Source organism: Orycteropus afer, unplaced genomic scaffold (genome assembly GCF_000298275.1).
Source record: "Orycteropus afer afer isolate SDZICR_OR568_19922 unplaced genomic scaffold, OryAfe1.0 scaffold00177, whole genome shotgun sequence".
Lineage (NCBI taxonomy): Eukaryota > Metazoa > Chordata > Mammalia > Tubulidentata > Orycteropodidae > Orycteropus > Orycteropus afer.
Genome location: NW_006921764.1, coordinates 7056573 through 7078425, shown reverse-complemented (window position 1 = coordinate 7078425; position 21853 = coordinate 7056573). Strand labels below are relative to the sequence as shown.

At 40.0% G+C, this 21853-nt stretch overlaps 1 protein-coding gene across 1 annotated transcript in view; it reads right to left on the bottom strand.

The window, feature by feature from the left end:
* Positions 1–6430: 6430 nt before the first annotated feature.
* MYBPC1 (myosin binding protein C1) overlaps positions 6431–21853 on the bottom strand; it is an 82918-nt gene continuing 67495 nt past the window's right edge. Inside the window, exons 24-31 of the mRNA XM_042781826.1 lie at positions 19800–19888; positions 18129–18324; positions 16203–16342; positions 12930–13089; positions 12177–12313; positions 11371–11557; positions 9152–9210; positions 6431–6481 (exon numbers count right to left, since the gene is read on the bottom strand). Coding sequence (XP_042637760.1) covers positions 6431–6481; positions 9152–9210; positions 11371–11557; positions 12177–12313; positions 12930–13089; positions 16203–16342; positions 18129–18324; positions 19800–19888 — 1019 coding nt within the window. The remainder of the gene's footprint in view (positions 6482–9151; positions 9211–11370; positions 11558–12176; positions 12314–12929; positions 13090–16202; positions 16343–18128; positions 18325–19799; positions 19889–21853) is intronic.

Below are 21853 nucleotides of genomic sequence, written 5' to 3'. Positions count from 1 at the left end.
GGTTAGCAGTCAAGTGCCTTAGGCACTATGCTACCAGAGCTCCTAGACTTGTTTTAACTTTCTTCAGCTTCCGTTTGAACTCGCCTATGAGCAATTTCATGGTCTGTTCTGTAGTTGGCACCTGGCCTTATTCTGACCAATGCTATTGCGCTTCTTCATTATCTGGTTACACAGATTAGTCAATTCGATTCCTGTGTATTCCATCCAGCAAGCTTCATGTGTACAGTCCCTATGTATGTTGTGAAAAAGTGTGTTTACAGTGAATAAGTCTTTGGCTTGCAATATTCTATCATGCAATCTCCAGCGTTTTTTCTATCATCAAGGCCATATTTTCCAACCACTGATCCTTCTCCTTTGTTTCTGACTTTCACATTCCAATCACCAGTAATTATCAATGCATCTTGATTGCATGTTTGATCAATTTCAGACTGCAGAAGTGGGTAAAAATCTTCAATTTCTTCATCTTTGGCGTTAGTGGTTGTGTAAACTCGAATAATATTCCTGTAACTGCTCTTCTTTGTAGATGCCTGGATATTATCCTATCACTGACAGCATTATCATTCAGGATAGATCTTGAAATATTCTTTTTGACAATGAATGCGACACCATTCCTTTTCATTTTGTCATTCCCGACATAGCAGACCGTGTGATTGCTACCTACAGTATAACAAACTGACAGATGAGTGGTGGAGTAACTCTGAGTTGTTACTGTTTTTTAATTTAACTTTAAAAACATTAAGCAAAAGTTTTAAAATTGGTGTATACTGTCTTTAATATGTTTTATTAGGCTCCAAGACTAGGATGAAGATGAAAATAGAGTAAAAAACTGGGGGCCTCACTTGCCTGTGGGCAGCTGTGTAAATGCTCATCTATGAAGAACAGAAAGACTCTTCCTAAAGCTATTGTTTTGGAGAAAAAGTTAGGATTTCTCATGCATTTGAGTGTCAGCTTTCTTTCTTTCTTTCTTTCTTTTTCCTTAATGACTTATTTGATAATCAACTACTACCTCAAGCTACATCCTGAGACCCCTCTCTGAGCGATGTTTAACACCGCTGCTGCCTCCCTGGTATCCTGAGCTATTAAGAATCTTCTCCAGAGAGAAGAAAAATATTTGTTAAGAATTGCACTAACCAGTGCATCTGGGGACAGGGAAAGATCATCAGGTGACTTTAAGAGGGTGATGACAGCCCTTAAAATCAGAAGAATTGGTTGTTCCATTTGTGGACTTGTTTCTCTAGTCCATTCTAAGTTATCAAAGTTTTCATTACAAGGGCTTTATAAATACCTACATGTGAACCTTTGTGCAAGGATGGTAACTAAGTGACCCTGATAAAATAAGGAAATAAACCAAACGTAGAGCTAAATTTAGAATAAATTCATGTTATTGGGAGAGTTGGCAAGAAGACTGTCTTATCTTATTATTTCTTATTCTACTCTACTCCTCGGAAAGAGAGGCAAACGTTGTGTTTCTATAATTCCATTCAGGAGAGTTTATGTGGGGGAAGGGGAGACAGGCCTGGTGTTTGGCAGGTAGGGAGGAGGAAATGGAGGGGTGAGAATGATGTTGGATGGTGGAAGAGGGGGAGGAGGGGATACAGGGAAGGGAAAACAGGTGAGTAGGCTCTAGCTTACCCTAAACTTTTGCAGCCCACATATTTACAAGTTATTAATTAAGCTAACTTTTGGTTGATAAAATAGCCCTTCCAGTATTCACAAGGATACTTTCACAATGACCAGTCATGTTTGGATAGTAGTCTTCAGAGACACTTGCCAGAATATTGTGGCCCACTGCCAGTCTCCAGTCTCCCAACTCTTCCACCCCAAGTTCCTTCCTCCTGCACCTCACCTCACCATGAGGAGTGTCAGGTGCACACGTGTAGAGACCCCCCTGTCCATATGCCCATGTTCTGATCACATCCCCCACACCACAACTCCCTGGCTGACAGGGGCCTTTGAGCTACCTCTTGGGCCTTAGGGTATATATATTGTCCACATAGTTCTTTCTTGGCTGCTTGGACCCAGGGAAATGGCCCACAACACCCCTAAAGGTGGGCTTGGGTGTAGTTGATAAGGGGGGAGGGCGAGTGTGGTAAGGGTTCCAAGTAGGCATGTCCACTTGGCTCCACGGACCCCAATCTGTGCTGGAAGACACAGCTAGAGGAGGGCCAGGGTAAGGTTCGTGAAAGTACCAGGGCCTCTCTTACCCAGTTCTAAGGCTGCTGCTGAGTGGTAGAACTGTCCAGTGCTCCCATGAAGAACATTTTTTTTAAATGGCAGCTGAGAGACCCCAGGCCCACGCTCAAGGAAGTTTCTGAGTCATTGGTCTTTGACCATCTGAGTTGGACAATGAGCATCTCCGTGGTTGCAGTGTACACTGAGACCAGAGGCCTTTCCTTTCCGTTTTTTCAGGCACCAGGAAAATGCTCAGATTTCCAGCTGACTCAAGGGCTGTAATAGAACCCCCTGCAAAAGGACAGCATTTCTTGATCTCCCTGACTTGTAGGAGTAATGTTTAATCTGATCTGGAAAACAATGTGGTGTATCCTATACTTCATCCTACTATGATGTGTACATTGATTTTAATAAATATGCAAATCACATCATTCAACTTCTGAATTCTTACATCCCTCCATCTGTAAGTAAATGTTTTCTCTCGTAACATGTGTGTTCTGCCTTGCTTATGTATTTCCTATTGTATACTAGTCTTATGTATTACAAATTTCTTGAAGGCATGACGTGACTCATTCATTGTTGGGTTCCTTCCTAGCAGAATCCATCACAGTGCCAGGCACACATCAGACATTCAATAAGTCATTGTTGAACTAAGTAGAATGTTTCAGAAATGAATTTTAAAATGGTTATGGGCATACTATTCTGTTTCAGTGGTTTTTTTTTTTTGCAACTAGTAATTTTTTTTTCTACTTCTGTATTAATTTAAATAAGAACATTCATCAAGTTTTTTCTGAAGTAAATCAATGCCTGTGATCCTTTAAAAACTTTAATGAATGTTTAGTTCCCCAAAAAAGGATTTTTGGTAAGTTTCTGAAATATGTAATTTTTCTCTAATTGAGTGAAATTTAAGCAAAATTAGACAAAAGTACAGGAAGAAAATACAGATGACACTTGTACATTTTTTGCCCTTTAACCTTTCAAAATAAACTTTTTCCTCCTTATTGAAACTTTCCACTGTGGGAATACCTTTGATATGAAGAGAAATCATATAGGAAAAAAGTAGCATTAAGTCATACTCGAGGAACCAACAGTTTGTAAGGATGCTCTATAGTCACTTTCAGGCTATGTTTACAAGTAGCCTAACAAACTTGACCTTGAATTGGCAAAACCGGTCAACGTGCATTTGCTTTGAGTTAGACAACCAACTCAGCAGCTGCCTGGTGGCCCTAACGGAGCAGCCAGGCTACAGGGACACCCTGATTGGCTTGCCACACAGTTTGTTTGGTTTGTACATAGAGATACGGTCTTTGTGTCCTTATAGATGTGCCAGGCTTGCTTTATATGAAATCTCTTAGCCAATAGTGTCTAAGTAGATTTCTAGATTACAATGGATGTTTACATAGAATTGCACACAGTAATATTTTAAAAGAGTTGTTGACAGCACAGGAACAGACGTGATCATGAACATTTTTAACAACAGTAAGGCATGATCACCAACCAATCATAACAGAAAAAGAAGGCACCATTGTTTTGTCAAGAAATGTAGACTTTCCCTCTGTTGTTGTTACATGTTGTTGAGTCAATTACAACTCATAATGACCCTATAAACCAAACCCATTGCCACTGAGTCAATGCCGACTCAGGTTTCCAAGGCTGTAAATCTTTACAGAAGTAGATTGCCTCATCATCCTCCCGTGGAGTAGCTGGTGGGGTTGAACTGGTTAGCAGCCCAATACCTTAACCATATTGTTGTTGTTGTTAAGTGCCGTCGAGTTGCATCACAATAAATGGAGAGAAGATTGAGGTTGTCAAGGAATTCACGTTGCTTGGTTCTACAATTGATGCCAACGGAAGCAGCAGTCAGGACATTAGACGACGTGTAGCATTGGGAAAGTCAACTGCGAAGGAACTGTTTCAAGTGCTGAGGAGCAAGGATATCTCATTGAGGACTAAGGTGCGCCTGACACAAGCCATGATATTTCCAATCGCCTGGTATTCATGTGAGAGCTGGACAATGAATAAGGAAGACCAAAGAAGAGTCGATGCTTTTGAGTTGTGGTGCTGGCGAAGAATGCTGAAAGTACCGTGGACTGCTAAAAGAACTAACAGATCTGTCCTGGAGGAAGTGCAGCCAGAATGCTCCTTGGAAGCAAGAATGGCCAGACTTTGTCTCACCTATTTTGGTCATGTTGTAAGAAGGGACCATTCCCTGGAGAAGGATGTCATGCTTGGTAGGGTGGAGGGTCGACGAAAGAGGGGGAGGCCTTCAACGAGATGGATTGATACGGTGGCTGCAATGATGGGCTCGAGTATAGCAGGGATTGTGGGGCTGGCGCGGGATCGGGCAGTGTTTCGTTCTGCTGTGCATGGGGTCGCTATGAGTACCTTAACCATAGGTCAGAGAAAAACTGCCCCAAAGAGTTTCTTAGGGAGAACCAGGTCTTTCCTCCTGTGGAGCTGCTGGTGGGTTAGGTTAGCAGCCAAGCACATAATCAAAGTGCTACCAGGGCTCCTTCAGTTTTCCCCAGAAACAGAAAAACCAAACTCACTGCTGTCGAGTCGATTCCAATTCACAGTGACCCCCTCCTTGGGTTTCCAAGGCAGTATCTCTATGGAAGTAGATTGCCCAGTTTTTCTTCCAAGGAGTAGTTGGTGGGTTTGAACTGCCAGCCTTCTGGCTAGCAGTCGAATGCCCTAGGCACTATGCCACCAGACGATTCCCAAATGTACTGCTACTACCCTTCTCTTCTTGAGTCGTCTCCTCCCCACACTCATCAATCCAGATCCGTGATGACCATTATAACTTAGAGACATTTGTATGAGTCTGTAATTGTTTGAGCAACTTCCTTCACTCTTCTTGGTGTTATAAAGTTTTAGTTTATATATAGTTAAGACAGTGGAGTAGGAGTGTGAGGAAAGTACCATATGATCTCTGTTTCCACAGAGTTCCAATTTGGAAAGGAAGAATAGCAGGTATTTTAAAATTGTCTTGCCAGGATACCTACAAGGACAATGTATTTTAGCCCCTGCAACAAAAGACCAAAAAGGGAAAAAAGGGGTGAGGGGAAAAAGGGGTGAGGGAAAGGGGGAAACAGTGATGGTATGGTACTTTCCTCACACTCCTACTCCACTCTCAACTATTTATAAGCTAAAACTTTACAACGCCAAGAAGAGTGAAGGACATTGCTCAAACAATAGCAGGCTGGTACAAGTGTCTGTCAGCTGGCGAGAGTTTTAAAAAGGTTTCCTTCTGTTTACATGGAAGCCATCAGCAAACCCTAAATCTGTGATTGCACTATAGTCTGCAACAGCCTTCCACTTCGTTTTGGTGGACCTGTGCGGCATTTGGCCAGGATGCCACAAGAGGAGTCCCAAGATGGTTTAATGTGCCTGCTAATTAAAAGGGTGCAGGTTCGAGTTCAACCCAGAGGTGCCTCAGAAGAAAGGTGTGGCACTCTACTTCTAAGAGAGTCCACCATGGACGTTCCTCTGGAGCACAGCTCTACTTTGACACACATGAGGTTGCCAGGGGTTAGAGTCGGCTGGGTGGTAACTGATTGTGCCCATACCCATGACAGCAGGGAGGCCAGGCCTTTTGTTCTGTGAGCACACAACCCCAAGCACATCCATGAATCCTGTGTCATCGTGTCACAAACCCTCCGGATTTATTTTGTACCATTAACTGAGTAAGTTTTTCCTCTGTGGAGAAAATAAGTTTGAAAGGTAGAGTTTAAGAAATAGTTTAGTGAATTCAAAAGGAAAAAAAAGACACAGAAAAAGCCGCTGGTTGTCAAGCAGGCCTGTGTGAAATAACTCTGCTTTCCTCAGAAAAATCTGTGAGGTCAATAGAAAGATGGGTTTTCAGGATTTTATCATGGGGTGTTGTGTTGCTTTTACTGTGGGAGGAAATTGCATTTACAGCTTAATACTTTAAATGAGCTGCTTTTGCTGATTCTATAGCTTTTTATTTTTGTAAAGTCCAGTGACCAAGGACAGACAACAATGACCAAAGCACTGACATCATGTGAACTTTTGTTTGCAATTTTTAATGAAGCAATCCGTGCAAACATTTTTTTTTTTTTTTTTTTTTTCAACATTAGGAGGAAAGAAAACAACCACACTTGGGCGCCTGGTGGAAAAACACAAACTGCTTTCTCATTGAACCAGATTTCAAAGCAGCAGCGCGCAGCGAGGCAGTGCCCAGGCCCTCATTATTCCTCAGGATTGCTTGACTGTAAATCTCGCAAATATGAATCAATTATGTTAGGAGGCACGCCTTGCAAGAGGAGCCTGCAGAAGGAAAGCCCACCTAGAGAGGACAGAAAGGACAAGGAAGCGTCAAAACTCTCCGTGAGAAAAATCACTGAAATAATGCTTTTGCACTAGTTCCCTGGAAATGCGACTGATTATATTCCAGTTAGTTACAGAGATTCATTCAGTCCCTACTTGGAAATCTCTTCCTGGTTTTAGTACATTTAGAATTTAAAGCACTTGGCATCTAGAAGGAAAAGCAAGTTCCCAGCAGACCCATACCAGTTTTTTTTTCTTACTGTTATTCAAACATGATTTAAATAAAAAAAATATTCATCGCGCCTTGAGAAACTTTGTGATTTTTTTTCTTTTTTTTTGTGATCTTTCTATAGATGATTTAAGGGTTCTGACTCAATGGCAGAATAAATGCATACCATGTTATGGATCAGAGGGAAGATCTGTTTCCAGTTTGTTAATGTTCTTTTTAATTAAGCACAGAGAGTTCCAATTCAAGCACATAGGAGGAAACAAAGGGACTATCCCTGTAACTGTGGCCATTACGCCTTCGATATATTCTCAAAGGGGCAAAACTGGAAAAATTTAGTTAAAGATAGTAAGATCTGTCCAATAGCTTCTGAAGGAAAGAGAAACCCCTACTGATACTGCATACTTACCTACTGTGTTTCTGGAGTATACTTACAAAATAAAAGTACCCTTTAAGAGAAAACCCATGAAACCACACCACTTCATGGTCCTTTAGAGAAGTGCTTTACTACTTGCTAATAAATTCACGTACAGACCAAAACAGCATGCCATTTGAACATTCTTAAAACTTCTTTAATGCAAATTTGAGAACATCATTCTCCTTTTTTTAAAAAAAATCCAAGTCACATATTGGTAGAAATGATGCCATTTATGTACATGTCCATTCCTTGATGCAAAGACGGCACAGTGCTTGGATGCCACGCATTTTCATCTGTATTAAATGCTTAAGTCATGCTCTACTGCATTCAGCAACTTGCTTCATGTCAACAGGAGGTTGTCGTGAGGAATAAGCACTAGATGTTAATGTCACGATACTGAAATACAAATTAAAACTACAAAGTCAGCGATTTTAAACAGTCTATTTTCATTGGATTCCATAATGAAAATCATGCCATACTCCACAGGCTCTGTATGGCTTATGACAGTCATAAGCTTCATATGCCAAAACCATATGAAAGCTTACCTTAGATGACAATATACATTCAAAAGTCCTTACTGTGCTACAACTAAGGAAGAGAGAGAAAGAGAGAGAGAAGAGACGTTGTAAGCATTAATAACAGTACTAACACCAAAGTTGAGTACTTGTGGGATGAAATTATGGTCATGATTATGATGAGGTGATTTCATTAATCCTTAGTCTTGTGAAAGATGGAGGAAAATAGAAGCGCATGGACGAAGGGCAGGGATCCAGTCACTTCAAAAGGATCATTAATATGTAAATGATATATTAATATGTACAACCACAAGAAATTGGTCTCTACCACTATGTCTGAGCAGGTGGCAGAGCCAATTTGATTGTAGAGTGAATATTTATGGTAAGAGCTTCCAAACCATTAGCTTAAGGAAGAAAAAAAAAAAACCTACAACATATATATATTGTGTTTTTCAACAAAAGAAAAACAGACAATAGACAAAGCATTAGTATACATATATATATGTTGAAATTCTAAAAGGCAAAATTATCAAGTAGCTCTAAATATTAAACTAGTGTATTCTAAAATACTGTATCCGGAACTGATTACATGTAACTGATCTAAATAAGCATATGGCTTACACAAACTTAGGATGCAAAGAGATAATATATACAGTCTACAAAACTCTAAACGGAGCTCTAATTCCTCGTTCGAAAGTTGACATCATCTCTGGAAATTCAGAGAGGAAATTTTGTAAATCTAGGCATGGAGCTACTTCATTAGAGTTTACATTGGGGTTCCCAGCCCCAGATAACTCTTAATTTGTTCTTCCAAACATGAGGGAATCGTACCTATAGGATAGGATTCATTTGTAGCTTTACACATTTTGTAACAGTGCTTAGAAGTTTCTGTTTTTTTAATTACATTCATAAATACGTGAAATAATTTCAGTCCCACGAAAATGTCCCAAAGGTCCAACAAATAGATAGGTTATATATATGGTACTAGCATATTTAATTTAAATTGTAAAGTCTTAAATGAGAAAGTTTCCAAAGATTGGATACATTTTTGTGTCCTGTTCCCATCAAAAATACTCTGAATACTTTTTCTAAAACTCAGCAATTTAAAAATGTTCAGTCTTCCAAGTTTCAACATGATTTTAAGGAAACTACACTGGAAATGATCTTAAAGGAAGACTGGCTCACTCTACGTTTAAAACATGAACACACTAAAGAAATGTCATTTATTTCCCAGCTTTGATAGCCTTGTAAATAACACGAGGCCATCCTTAAACACAGCTTTCTGGCTTTATAGATTGAGACCCGTAGTGAAGTACTGACTTTTCTAACAAAACTTGGTTCCTAAGTTAATTAATATCCTTGAATAATTTGGCCTTCCTTATCCATGGCATAAACACTGTATGCCATGAGCTGCTAAGAGTACAATTAAAAGCAAATGAGAAAGTCAAGCTTTACATGCAAAGTGCGTTTTCATGTAAGAGGAATGGAACAGAAAGTAGAAATATCCGGTGGGATATGAACTTTTTAAACCTGTTGTTGCCCCTCCAGGAAGATTGGTTGTCCAGGGGTATTTACTCCTTGATATATCACTGCAGAATTAGAATATGTGTACCGGTATTTATTTATTCTTGGTTGACATTCTTACCTTTCATATTTTGTTTCACAGTTTAACTTGATTCAAGTGACCTATTATCAGATAACAATCTGATGATAAACAATCTCAGCTTTATTTCTAGGACCAAAACTTCTTACCGATATATCACAGTTGATACCTTATAAAGAACTTAGGTATTAGAATACAGTATTCATGTTACTTAATTCAATTACAAACTGTGAAAATACATCATCTACATGCCTAACCTTGTTCACTTTTATAGAGGCCCCCTGAATGTTGACCCATTTCTGAAAACATCATTTTATGTCATTAGTAACAGTCTGTTATTTTCAAAGTGGGATTGATAAGTAGGATTGTTCTGAGTTTTTTCGTTGTTGTTTTTTTTTTTTTTTTTAGCGTGTTGAAACATAAGCAACAATACCTTGGAACAAATAAAACTGGAAGCTTAGAGACCAGATATACTTGCAACTGTGACCTTAATCTGCGTTTAAAGCTAATACAGCAGCTGGAAAAAAAAAACATTTAAATTTCCAAGAACTGTCAGAGTAATAAGGTTTGAGATTTCCTATGAATAGTATATGCTTTATATTTGAGGGGAAGAAATCAGAAAAATATTTTTCTGTCACTCAGTTGTGAATCTACTGTACTGTATGCCTGGGGACAGAACAAAGCAAAGAATACTGGCTTTAAAATGTTAGAAAAGGTCTTTCTTCTTATAAAAAGTTTCCCTGCCATATTTATACCACATTTAGGACTAAAAAAATTTTTTTTACACAAATACTCTAAACATTTATTATGATTTTCCAAAAATAACTACTTATATTAAAGTTTTGTATGAGTAAATCATAGTCTTTCTGACTTTTAGATAATTTCTTCATAGAGAGAGGAAGGAAATACAAAGACTTTGGTTATCAAAGAATGACAACATAATATGATGAGAACAAGAGAAAACACATTGGGCTCTTGACAGCTATTATCTCATCACTGTAACTCTGGCAGATGCAGAAGTTCTTATAGTGTCCCAGAGTTGCTTTTGATTGCCAAGAAAAAATTCAATATAAAAATTATAGTCAATTAATATAAAAAAAGGATAAAGATGCTGGTTTGTGGTTTTTACCACACATGTCGTTATGTGTTTTCTTGTTCTAAATTACTTGCAACACTTCAGAAACTAGTACAAATGAAATGCATACCTATAAATGGATAGTCCTCAGTGAGATTTTAAAGTAATTGTTTATAATATAAACCAAAAGAAAAGAAAAACCCACTGCTACTGAGTCAATTCTGACTCCCAGCAATCCTATCGGACAGAGTAGAACTGCCCCATAGCATTTCCAAGGCTGTAAATCTTTATGGAAACAGACTGCCTTATATTTCTCCAGCGGAGCGACTGGTGGGTTCAAACAGCCGACCTTTTAGTTAGCAACCCGATGCTTTAACCACAGTGCCACCAAAGCATCTCTTTATAATATAGGATGTGCTATTCTACATGTGAAGCTCTGGTGGCATGGTGCCTAAGGCATTTGACTGCCAACCAGAAGGCTGGAGGTTCAAACTTACTAGCCACTGCTCAGAAGGGAGGTTGGGCAATCTACTTCTTTAGTGATACTGCCTCGGAAACCCAAAGAGGGGTCACTATGAGTCGGATCTGACTTGATGGCAGTGAGTTTGTTTGTTTTATTCTACATAATACAATGTTAAATACTAAATTAGCAAACTTATCCATACAAGTATTGGACATTTCACAAAACAGTACACTAATTTAAAAATCAGCATGAATTCCTTAATTGCACTCATTAGTTGAGTTTTTACACTAAAATTCTATTCTTGTTACTCGCCACCAAAGATCCCTTTGATTTTATGCATTCTTACCATGTTGTACACATCTAGTATTCCACTGAAATTAATATTCCTTTCGTTAACAAGCATTGCAAGGGATAATAAAAAATGAGAAGTCTACTTAAATAATCAAGTAGCCTTCAACAAATAAATTAGAATGAATGAAGAATGTAAAAATTTCTTCTCTCCCCATACTTCCACTCAATCATTTTGGCAAACAATTTGGATTTTGCAGTATGAGCAATAAGAAAAGGATTTTCTTTGACTTTAACCAATAAAGTCTTGGGGGTCATACCTTTCACTTCCAGTTTGCATTCCATCTCCGCGGTCCCCAGCTCATTGACGGCTTTGCAGCTGTAGGTGCCCCCATCATAGGGGCTGGGCTTGCGGATCTCCAGGGTGCAAACCCCCTGGTTGCTGAACATCCTGTATCGTGGATCATCCACAATAGCCACTTTGTTCTTCATCCAAGTTATTTTGGGCTAAAGTTAAGATCGAAGAAAGTTAGACCAAAACATATTTGCATTTAGCATATTAACAGACCGTCAGAGCCAAGGGCAGATTTTTAAAGTCGATTTAGAAGGAAAGCACGTCTAAGAAGAATGCCTATCTAATAGAGCACGTTTCTCTCAAATTCTACTTAGCACTTGGCAAGAACACAGCTGGACGGTCCTGGAGAAATCAGCCAGGTTTGTTCAGAGGACTGTGCCAGGGCAAGCATCTGAAATGGATTCAGTTGCATTTAAATCTAATTCACAGGCCCATGATGTTAACTCATCCAAAACCGGTTGCCATGGAGTCAATTCCAGCTCATGGTGACCCATGTGTTTCAGAGTAGAACTGTGCTCCACAAGGTTTTCATGGCTGTGACCTTCTGGAAACAGATTGCCAGGCCTTTCTTCTCAGACACCTCTGGGTGGGTTCAGACCATCAATGTTTCAGTCAGTAGCTGAGCACTTAACCATTTGTACCACCCGGGGACTCATTAGCAGTTGAAAGTTTGGTTCATATTATTACTTACAATTGTAACATGGAAGATACAAAAGAGTGAGCTTGGGGTTAACTCTTACATTTAATTAAGTTGATAGGAAACCGTGGTACCTTAGGATTTCCTCTCACGCTGCAGTTCAGGGTGGCGTTGTAACCAGCTACAGCGTAGGTGTTAACCAAGGGCTGAGTAAACATGGGCGCCTCAGTGAAATCGAAGTCCTCATACACTGGGTTTTTGTAGATTTTACCTTAAAAACAAGCATTAAAAAATCTACAAGTTGGCCTGAGATTATATTATTCCTGGCATATTTTACTCACAATTAAAAGTCCCCTGAGCTTCAAAAAACATAAAAATATGACCAAACACCATACAGGAAGCCAGAGCGGCCAAGTGAAAAATAAATATTGAGAAGAATTCAATGTTTGGGTATTTTGATCAGAAAAGTGTTCTAATGTGAAAGTAACAAGGAGGCATTTTAAGGAGAGTGATTTATGATGACATGAATGATCAGGAGAATTCAGCTGCTTTCCTTCAGTACAGAGTGGGTCCACACGCAGCTCTGTTGAAGGTGTCCAAGAAGAAGAGTAACAAAAACTCTAGAGGTAAATGTCTATTTTTCCCTCTCCCTGTGATTTTAGCCATTTGTAGATCAACTGCTCAAAAATTGGAATAAATTAAAGCTTACGTGTTTACAATGCCACAATAATTTTACTTAGAAAATTATAGTATTACTTGAACATCTGTACTGCAATTTTTAACTGCGTTTATCATATTCTTATTTTCTTTCACCACATTTCTTTTCCTTCCTGTCTTCCTCATCTGGTCACTGAGAACCACCATCTCCAGATATCCAGTCCACTCACCGTCCTTGGCAATCACGGCGCTCTCTTTAGTCATCGTTGCATCCTCACTGAGGCCACACATATTTTCAGAAAAGACCCGGAAGTAGTACTCATTTCCTATTACCAGTTCAGTAATGGTGGCATTGGTTCGGTGATAATGTTCAATGACAGTGAACCATTCCTGAAGGAAAAAAAAAAAAAAATTGAAGGAAATCACATAAAACATACACAAAATTGTTGCTTAGTATAAAAACAGGGATCCTTCATTAACAACAAGAAAAAAGAAACAGTACCAAATGAATTAGCATTGTATATTGAGTACAACAGCAATGCATGTTACTTTGTTTAATACATTATAATTTATTTTCACTTGACTGTAATTTAATCTTCATTTCCACATTAAATTCATACCCTTTTTTATTTTCTTCATAAGTGTATTGTATCCATCTACCTACCTTTTGTATAGCAGAGTATAACTATAACATGTCTTAATTTATTGTGTGGGAGCTCTGGTAGCATAGTGGCTAAGACACTTGCCTGCTAACCAGACGGCTGGCGGTTCAAACCCACCAGCCACTCCTCGGAAGGAAGGTTGGGCAATCCTACTTCCGCAGTGATACTGCCTCGGAAACCCAAGAAGGGGTCGCTATGAGTCGGGTTTGACTCGATGGCACATAACAACAACAACAACAACAAACAATTTATTGTGTGGAAGAGAGGAAAATAACTCACTAAAGAAAAATTAAGATTGTCCAATAAATTATTAACTTAGGGTTTTTCAGGTCTTTGCTGAGATATGTCAACCACTTTCAGAGACTCTCCTCTTTAGGGCTCTGTTAGGCACACACTATCACCTTAATCTGGATAATTTTTCTTCACAGCACTTGCTACCTTAAATTATTTCCTTACTCTTTTACTTGTTCAAAACTACTAGCCACTCCATGGATTTTTTTAGTTTTGTTTTGTTTATTTTACTTGTTTATTGTCTATCTCCCCCACTGAAATGTGCCTTCCATGATGGCGGACATTGACTTTTTCTTCTTACTCCTCATATTCTCAAAGCCTATCACAGACCCTGGCACATAATAGGTGCTCAACAAATATTTATAGGCTACTTGAATGAATGAGAAGTTAAAGCTACCTTATTTTTTTTTTCTTCAACTTTCTCCTCTTCATATCAAGAAATACAGTGGTTTCAAAGTTTGTCTCACAGCCCAGAGGAAAATCCCATTGCACCATGGATGTGTAATACTACTCATTGAAAAAATACATTTGCTGACAAAAAGTTAATAAAGGGAATGCATTATCTCTGGAATGTTTAGGGGTCATCATGATCTGTAGCTATTTTGAAGATTTTTAAGACACCAGACAAATGTCATTACTCCCTTGTCTGTTCCCTAGGCATCTTATACAAAGCTTTATTCCAACATTTAGTATATGTATTATACATCCCATTTTATATCTTCTTGCCTAGACTGTGAATATTTCAAGAGCAGAAGCTGCCTTTTTTTTTTTTTTTTAAAGGTCCTATAGCTAGAATGGTGCCAACACATCGTAAGTGAAGAAATGGAAATTTGGACACACATAAAAACAACATTCTTGAGGAGGATGAATAACGATGGGAATTTAAGTGAAGAAATAGCATGTGTAACCACAGTGCAGCAATGCCATGATGATCTCCCGGGCGGTGCATGGAGCAGAGCATCTTCTGGTTCTACAGGTCCGTCTTTGCTGGAATACAACAGAAACACAGGGTGCAGGGGCTAGGAGTCATCACCTATCACCAGGCAGACTTCAGTCATGTGGAACAGCAGGGACATCCTGGCTCACTGGGATATCTAAGTGTTGGGCAGGTTTGATGGGGAGGAAGAATGGGGGTGAGAGCTGCCTGAAAGGTGCTCCTATAGCAACCACCCCTTTTGCCATCACGTCAATTCCAACTCATAGTGACCCTATAGGGCAGAATAGAACTGCCCCATAGGGTTTCCAAGGCTGTAATCTTAAAGGAAGCAGACTGCTACATCTTTCTCCCAGAGCGGCTTGTGGGCTTTAACCACTGACCTTTTGGTTCACGGTCAAACAGTTAACCACTGTGGCACTAGGGCTCCTTATGGTAACCAGGATACCCATGGATTCACTGCCAATGCCAGGTTTAAGGACCAATGAGGAACTCTAACACCTACGTAAGTCCAAGATGCTCAGATACTTCCCTTGCAGAGTCAGGCCACAATCTGGCTCTCTGCCTGTCCAGATTTAGAAGAAAGATCCCACTTTAAATGCCAAATCTAATCTTGTCATGTAATGCCCACCTGGGAGAGGTGGTGGAGAAAGATGTGCTAGGAATAGCTTATGGAAAAATTAGGCTTGAAACCCCTTGGTGACGAGTCTTGATACTTAGGCTGCCTTTTTCAACTCTTTCCTCTTCTTCTATTAATACTATGTCACTTCCTGAACAAAGATCTACTTACTGTAAGTACCTAAGACTTCCCATCAATATCATTAACGATAATGTTTAACTCTTCCTCTGAGAGGGAAAAATGTTTCTGTATCACTGTGTCCAAACACTCTTTCATTCATTTATAAGTAGAAGTAGGGTGTACTGGATGAATTCTGATTCAGAAAGACCCAGACTTTGTCATTGAAAAGCTTGTGACCTCCACCAAGTCCTTTATCTCCTCAGAGCCTTAGTTTCTTCATCTGTAGAAGAGGGGTAATAATAATTCATACTCAGCAGGATTGGTTCTGAACACCCCAAACCCTTTGCTTCCTTAAGAACTTTGTCTAAGGTGGTCCCTTTAGGATCTTTCTTTTCTAAGCAGTGTCTTTTGAGTATAAATCCACACTATCCAACATTAATCTCATGAGAAGAAAAAGTTGCATAGGTGTAAACCTGAGTCAGAATTCAGAGTGAGTAAATGTTGGCTGAATAAATGAATTTATTGAATCCCATTGAGCATTGACCCAGCTGCTTTGTATTTTCAGCCTTATAATAACCAACAAGCTAAGTATTTGCATCCCCATTTTATAGAAGAGGAGAATGGAGATCAAAGAGGCTAAGTGACTGTCCACGGACACATAATCATAAGCAGTGGTGCTGGATTCAAATCTAACTCTCTGCGGCTTCCAAGACCTTACCCTTTCTGATACGTCACACTGCTTCTCCACAGCCCCCAGGGGTTCCTTGCAAGAGAAAACCTCTTGCCTCCTCCTTTACCTCTGATGCAATGACATTTTCCTTATTTGAAAGCAAAACCCTTTGTTGCTGCTGCAGGACTAGAAAAAGCCAAACCTCACCATGCTCTTCTTGTCGGCCTTCTGGATTGTGTACCCCGTGATGGCAGCATTCCCATCATCCTTTGGTGGTGTCCACGAGAGAGCAACATTCTCGCCCCAGACATCATCAATCTTCACAACTTGGGGTGGGCCAGGACGGTCTATGAACATAAAATCACGGTATCACAAACAAAAGACAGGCATATGAGCTGAACATTTACATTCATGGCACATTACAACAACAACAACAACAGATCCTTGGAGAGATCAGTCATGGGAGAATAACTTAACTCACTGATGTTGAGTCAGATCTGACTCATAGCAACCCCTCTTTGGGTTTCTGAGGCAGTATCTCTATGGAAGTAGATTGTTCAATCTTCCTTCTGAGGAGTGGCTGGTGGATTTGAACCTCCAGCCTTCTGGTTAGCAGTCAAGTGCCTTAGACACTATGCCACCAGAGCTCCCATTGGAGAATAGAAGGGCTATGTATGCAGACAGCTCACGGCAAGCAGTGAATGGAAGGGAAGGACACAGGGAAGAAGTGGCTATGGGGAGAAAGGGGGAGGAGAGCTGTTGCATTGTGGAAGATTGCAGTCAATGTCATGAGACAAAGTGTATGTGAACTGCTGTATGGAAGATGAATTTGCTCTGTAAACTTTCACCCAAATCACACACACACACAAAAAAAATCATGGCATCACTGTGAAGCTATATGTTCCCTCCCAACGTATAGCTTGTTATGTGCAAATATTTTTCAATGTCCTTCTTTGTATTACAAGGTCACTGGGTGGTACAAATGGTTAATGTGATAATCTGCTAATTGAAAGGTTGGGTGTTCAAGTCCATCCAAGATACCTTGGAAGTCGATTACCTGGCAATCTACTTCCACAAAATCAGCCATTGAAAACCCTATGGGGCACAGTTCTACTCTGACACTCATTGGGTCACCAGAGGTTGGAACTGACTCAAAAGCAACAATGTTTTTCCTTATTTTGCAGGAGGCAGCACTCTCCCAGACCTTTATCATGGAGTCTTCTGAGACCTCGCACTTGCCACTAGAATGGCAACATATCAGATGCAAGGACATGAAGCTGTCTCCACACCCCCCTCAACTGAACAGACACCAAAAAGGTTGAGCCAGAGGAAAGGAATGTTTAGTTTAAGGGGCATGTACTTTCGCCCAAAGGGAGGCCTGTCACAGGAAGCTGCCCTCTTTGGTTAGAGAATCCAGCAAGTTTCCTGAAATATAACAATAAAAATGACTGGAAACAAGGCTTTTCCTAGCTTTACTTTGACATTGAAAAAATTACAGAACAAGTCAAGTGAGAGGGTTCTATCTGTAAAAGATCTTTCCTTTACTCCCCTTACTCTGGACAGAACTAACTGCTTCTTCTTTGGGCAGATGAGGCTACAGTTTAACTTTGTTTAGGTAAGTCTTCTTTACATTTAATAAAAATTCATCATTCTCCACTAAATTGTTATTATCAGTAAGTTCTAGGTATAATGATATTGCCTCAGAAACACAAGGAGGGGTGGCTAGGAGTCAGGTCCGGCTCGACGGCACATAACAACAACAACATTTTAAACCGTATCTGGACTTTGCAAAGTTTTTTATACAACAATATGGCACAGAAAACAGTTTTATCATCAGGGTGTTGAGAAACTGAAAGTAAAGTGAAGCTGGAGGCAAAAGAGTACAGATGGCTTTTACTAGAAAATTCGTACATGAACTTTCTTTGAAGAATGCCCTATGTCTCTCATGATTAGCCCTTTTATTAAGTTAAAAGCTATTTTGAAATGCTAACAAATCTTACTTCACCAAATTTTATTAATTTTTTTTGAATTCAGAATTTTATGTTGAGCCAGCCCAACAAACCTACTCCTGCCTTAATAACAAGGACAACTATCATTTTGACACAATGTCCTTGTTTCTTCCTCCAAACATACCAACGATCTGGATGTCTATTGTCGCACTTTCCACATATTTTTCCACTTTGACTTGCAGATCATATTTCCCAGAGTGGCTCCTCTCTGCTTTCCTGATAAATATGATTGTATCTGTCTCAGAGTTGCGAATATTTACATGATTCTTATCAATTTCTGCACCATCCTTCTTCCAACTTAATTCTGGTCTTGGTTTTCCCTAAAAAGGAAGACAGAAAAAGTAGAAGGTGAGTGGGGATCAGATGGTTCCAAGGTGTCTTTTTTTTTTTTTCAGTGTTACAAAGACGACAGCGGCCTGACACTTTCTAGGTGATTTTCTAAAACAACCTGGTTGCGGTTAGCTACAGCACCGACAGTAATATTTACTGCGGCTTGTTGACTACATTGCTGGGCAAGGCGCTACGTTAGGTATATGCTATTATTTCTCTGACTTTTCACATTAAGATAAATATCATGATCTATATTTTTATATAAAGGAGTTAAATGACATGCCCGAGGTCTTGCAGCTAAGCAAGTGCTGGACCCAGATCTCCTGGGTTCTAAACCCTGCACAATACAGCATCATGGTTAAGAGCATAGACTCTGGGCCCATGGAATCTATATTTGGATCCTGACTCCACCACTCATTAGCTGTGAGACCCTGGGCAAGTTACTCTAACTCTCTGCGCCTTGGTTGCCAACCAGTTAAAAGGGAACAAAGAGAGAAGCTAACTCACGGGATAGCCATAAAGACTGATGTCTTCAGAAAGCTTTTGGCACACTACAGAGGTGTTTTTATTAATACTATGCAGATGTTGAAGAGTCCTGGTGGTGCAGGGTTAAAGTGCTCAGCTGCTATCAAAAGGTTGATGGTCCAAGCCAGCTGCTTTGCAGGAGAAAGATGAGGCAGTCTACTTCAGTAAAGATCTACAATCTTAGAAACCCAATGGAGGTCACTATGAGTAGGAATCAACTCAGTGATTTGGTTTGGTTTGGTTGGCATATTTCAGTTAGTGGCATAAAGACTTCAGGTGTCAGTTACCTCTCTTACTGGAGTTGAGTTTGATTTGGGATAATTGTGAGAAGGAGGCACATGCTGTTTTCCTGAGTGGTATTCTGAGAACATCACTTAAAGTGAAGATTAGTTTTACAGGTTTATAGGACCAGATAGAATCTGTAAGCATTTCTTCCTTCAGTAGGTTCTTGCTGTTTCATCCCTGTTGTTGTTCAGTTGATTTCACTTCACACTGACCCTATGAAATAGAACGGAGCTGCCTCATCAGGTTTCCTAGGCTACAATCTCTATGGGAGCAGATTGCCAGGTCTTTTCTCTCGCAGAGTGGCTGGTAGGTTCAAACCACTGACCTTTCTGTTAGCAGCTGAGTGCTTGACCACTGCACCACCAGGGCTCCTCACTTCCTCCCTACCCTACCCTAATTCTTGAGCTTCAGACAAGACTGGATCTAATTTGTCTCATGCAGAAGGAAAATCCATGACAGGTTCTTTAAAAAAAAATAGATTTCTCTATTTCTATAGCAGAAGATTATTTAATATTCCTCCAAATCTCTTCCATTATTTACCTAGTCTCCCTCTGATGAAATCCTCACTCATAATAAACTTGACACTACAGTATCTCCTTCTACTTCATAAACACCCAGGCCTGGAAAAAGGAAATGAGCGACCCCTGAATATTACCTGGAAAGGTATAACCAGATTGACAGCTTCTCCAACTCTGCGGATGTAGGTTTGCTTCAGGTGCCTTGGGATGCGAATCTTTGGAGCCTCTGGGTAAAACAGCAAGATGTTGCAATCAGCAGTTACTAAAATAGTCTTACTGAAACAGAATGGCATGATGTTCACTGGGATTTAGCCTGTGGTCACGTCTCTGCAGTCAAGTCTCAGATCCGTCACTAATGATTACATATGGTAAGAACTTTGTAGAAAAACACTATTTTTTTTCCCTTAGAACCATATACATATTTCCCTAGTTTCTAACAGTGAATATATTCTTTAAGGAAAATTCCATTACAGGTCAGCAGGTGCCACTTCAGTTGGTAGGACTGCCCACTCTTTCTCATTAAAGGGGAAAAATCTTTAAGCACCTGTTGTTGTTGTTACGTGACGTCAAGTCAGACCCAACTCATAGTGACCCCTCCATGGGTTTCCCAGGCAGTATCACTACAGAAGTAGATTGCCCAGCCTTCCTTCCGTTTAAGCACCTAGCACTTGGTATTAAGGTAATCCTGTTGGAATCTGAGAGTAACCTTTTCCCAGTAGACTATGGTAAAGTACGTAACAGGAGACTCTAGCCTAATGGGAATCACTATCCATTAATTAAACACCATGAAGAAACTATGACACGTTGCAGCAAACCCATCATGAATAGGGAGTCAAAGGTTCAGAGTCTCCCAGGGACAAAGCAGGCCTCATCACTTGAGTGCTTAGTATGCACCAGACACTGGGCTAAATGTTTACATAAATGAACTCATTTGGTGTCACCGCCACTTTACAAAGCTGTTGTCGTTAGCCGCCATAGGGTCAACCCGACCCATGGGGACTCCACGAACAAAGGAATGAAACGCTGTCCGATCCTGTGCCAGCCCCAGGATCAGTTGCAAACCGGACCGCTGTGATCCATGGGGTTTGCACTGGCTGATGTGTGGAAGTAGGCCTCTAGGGCTTTCTCCCTAGTCCATCTTAGTCGGGAAGTTCTGCTGAAACTTGCTTAGCAACATAGCAACCTACAAGCCTTTACTGATGGCTGGATAGTGACCATGCATGAGGGCCATTGTCCAGGAATTGAACCCAGGTCTCCCGCGTGGAAGGGGAGAATTCCACCACTGAACCACCATCTCCCTTAAAGTGGACAGATACTCATTCCATTCATTTCCTAGAAAACGTCTGCCAACTACTCATGCCTGACTGACCACAGTGTGTTTCTCAGTCATTTCTTCAAATAACAGTGGAGGTTCTTGAAGAAAAGTCCTAAGTTCAGCCTCCAACTCAATTTCACAAGTGCTTTCCTGGTGACAACTGTTGTTTTATGTTATGCAGCAGGAGTGTTTTATACACACTTCACGATTCATCATCAGCATATTTTATACATGCTTCATAATTCATTTTCAGCATGTAAAGTATTGAAAAAAAATATACTCAGGATCAAGATTTAATAAAATCAGTAATAAGAAAACTAATTGGTATTTAATATAATTAATAATAATAATAAAGTTAATAGTTTTTACTGCTTGGTCAAGAATATTCTAAGGCAAAACCGGGCACTTGTATTTTCACTGTGAGTGCCTGATGGTGAAGAATACAAGGATTACTAGAGCCATCTGGCATCACTGACTTGATTGTGCTAAGGTACCAGAAATTTTACTCAGCCTCACTTGTGCCATCAGGCAAAACATTGCAAAGGGCAACTCTGGTAGCACAGTGCCTAAGGCATGTGACTGCTAACCAGAAGGGTGGTAGTTCAAACCCACCAGCCATTCCTTGGAAGGAAGATTGGGCAGTCTATTTCTATAAAGATTTACCGCCTTGGAAACCCAAGGAGGGGTCACTATGAGTCAAATCGACTTGACAGCAGTGAGTATGTATGTGTATTACGATAAAAATGGTTTGGACTTTGCAGACCCATTTTAACCACATTACTGCTATAGGGACAGTTTTTGCTGCTGTGTCTACATGCCTTCTCTCCCCCGTGAATAGGTAGCCCAGCCAGAGCTGGCTTATTGAGGTTAACTGGC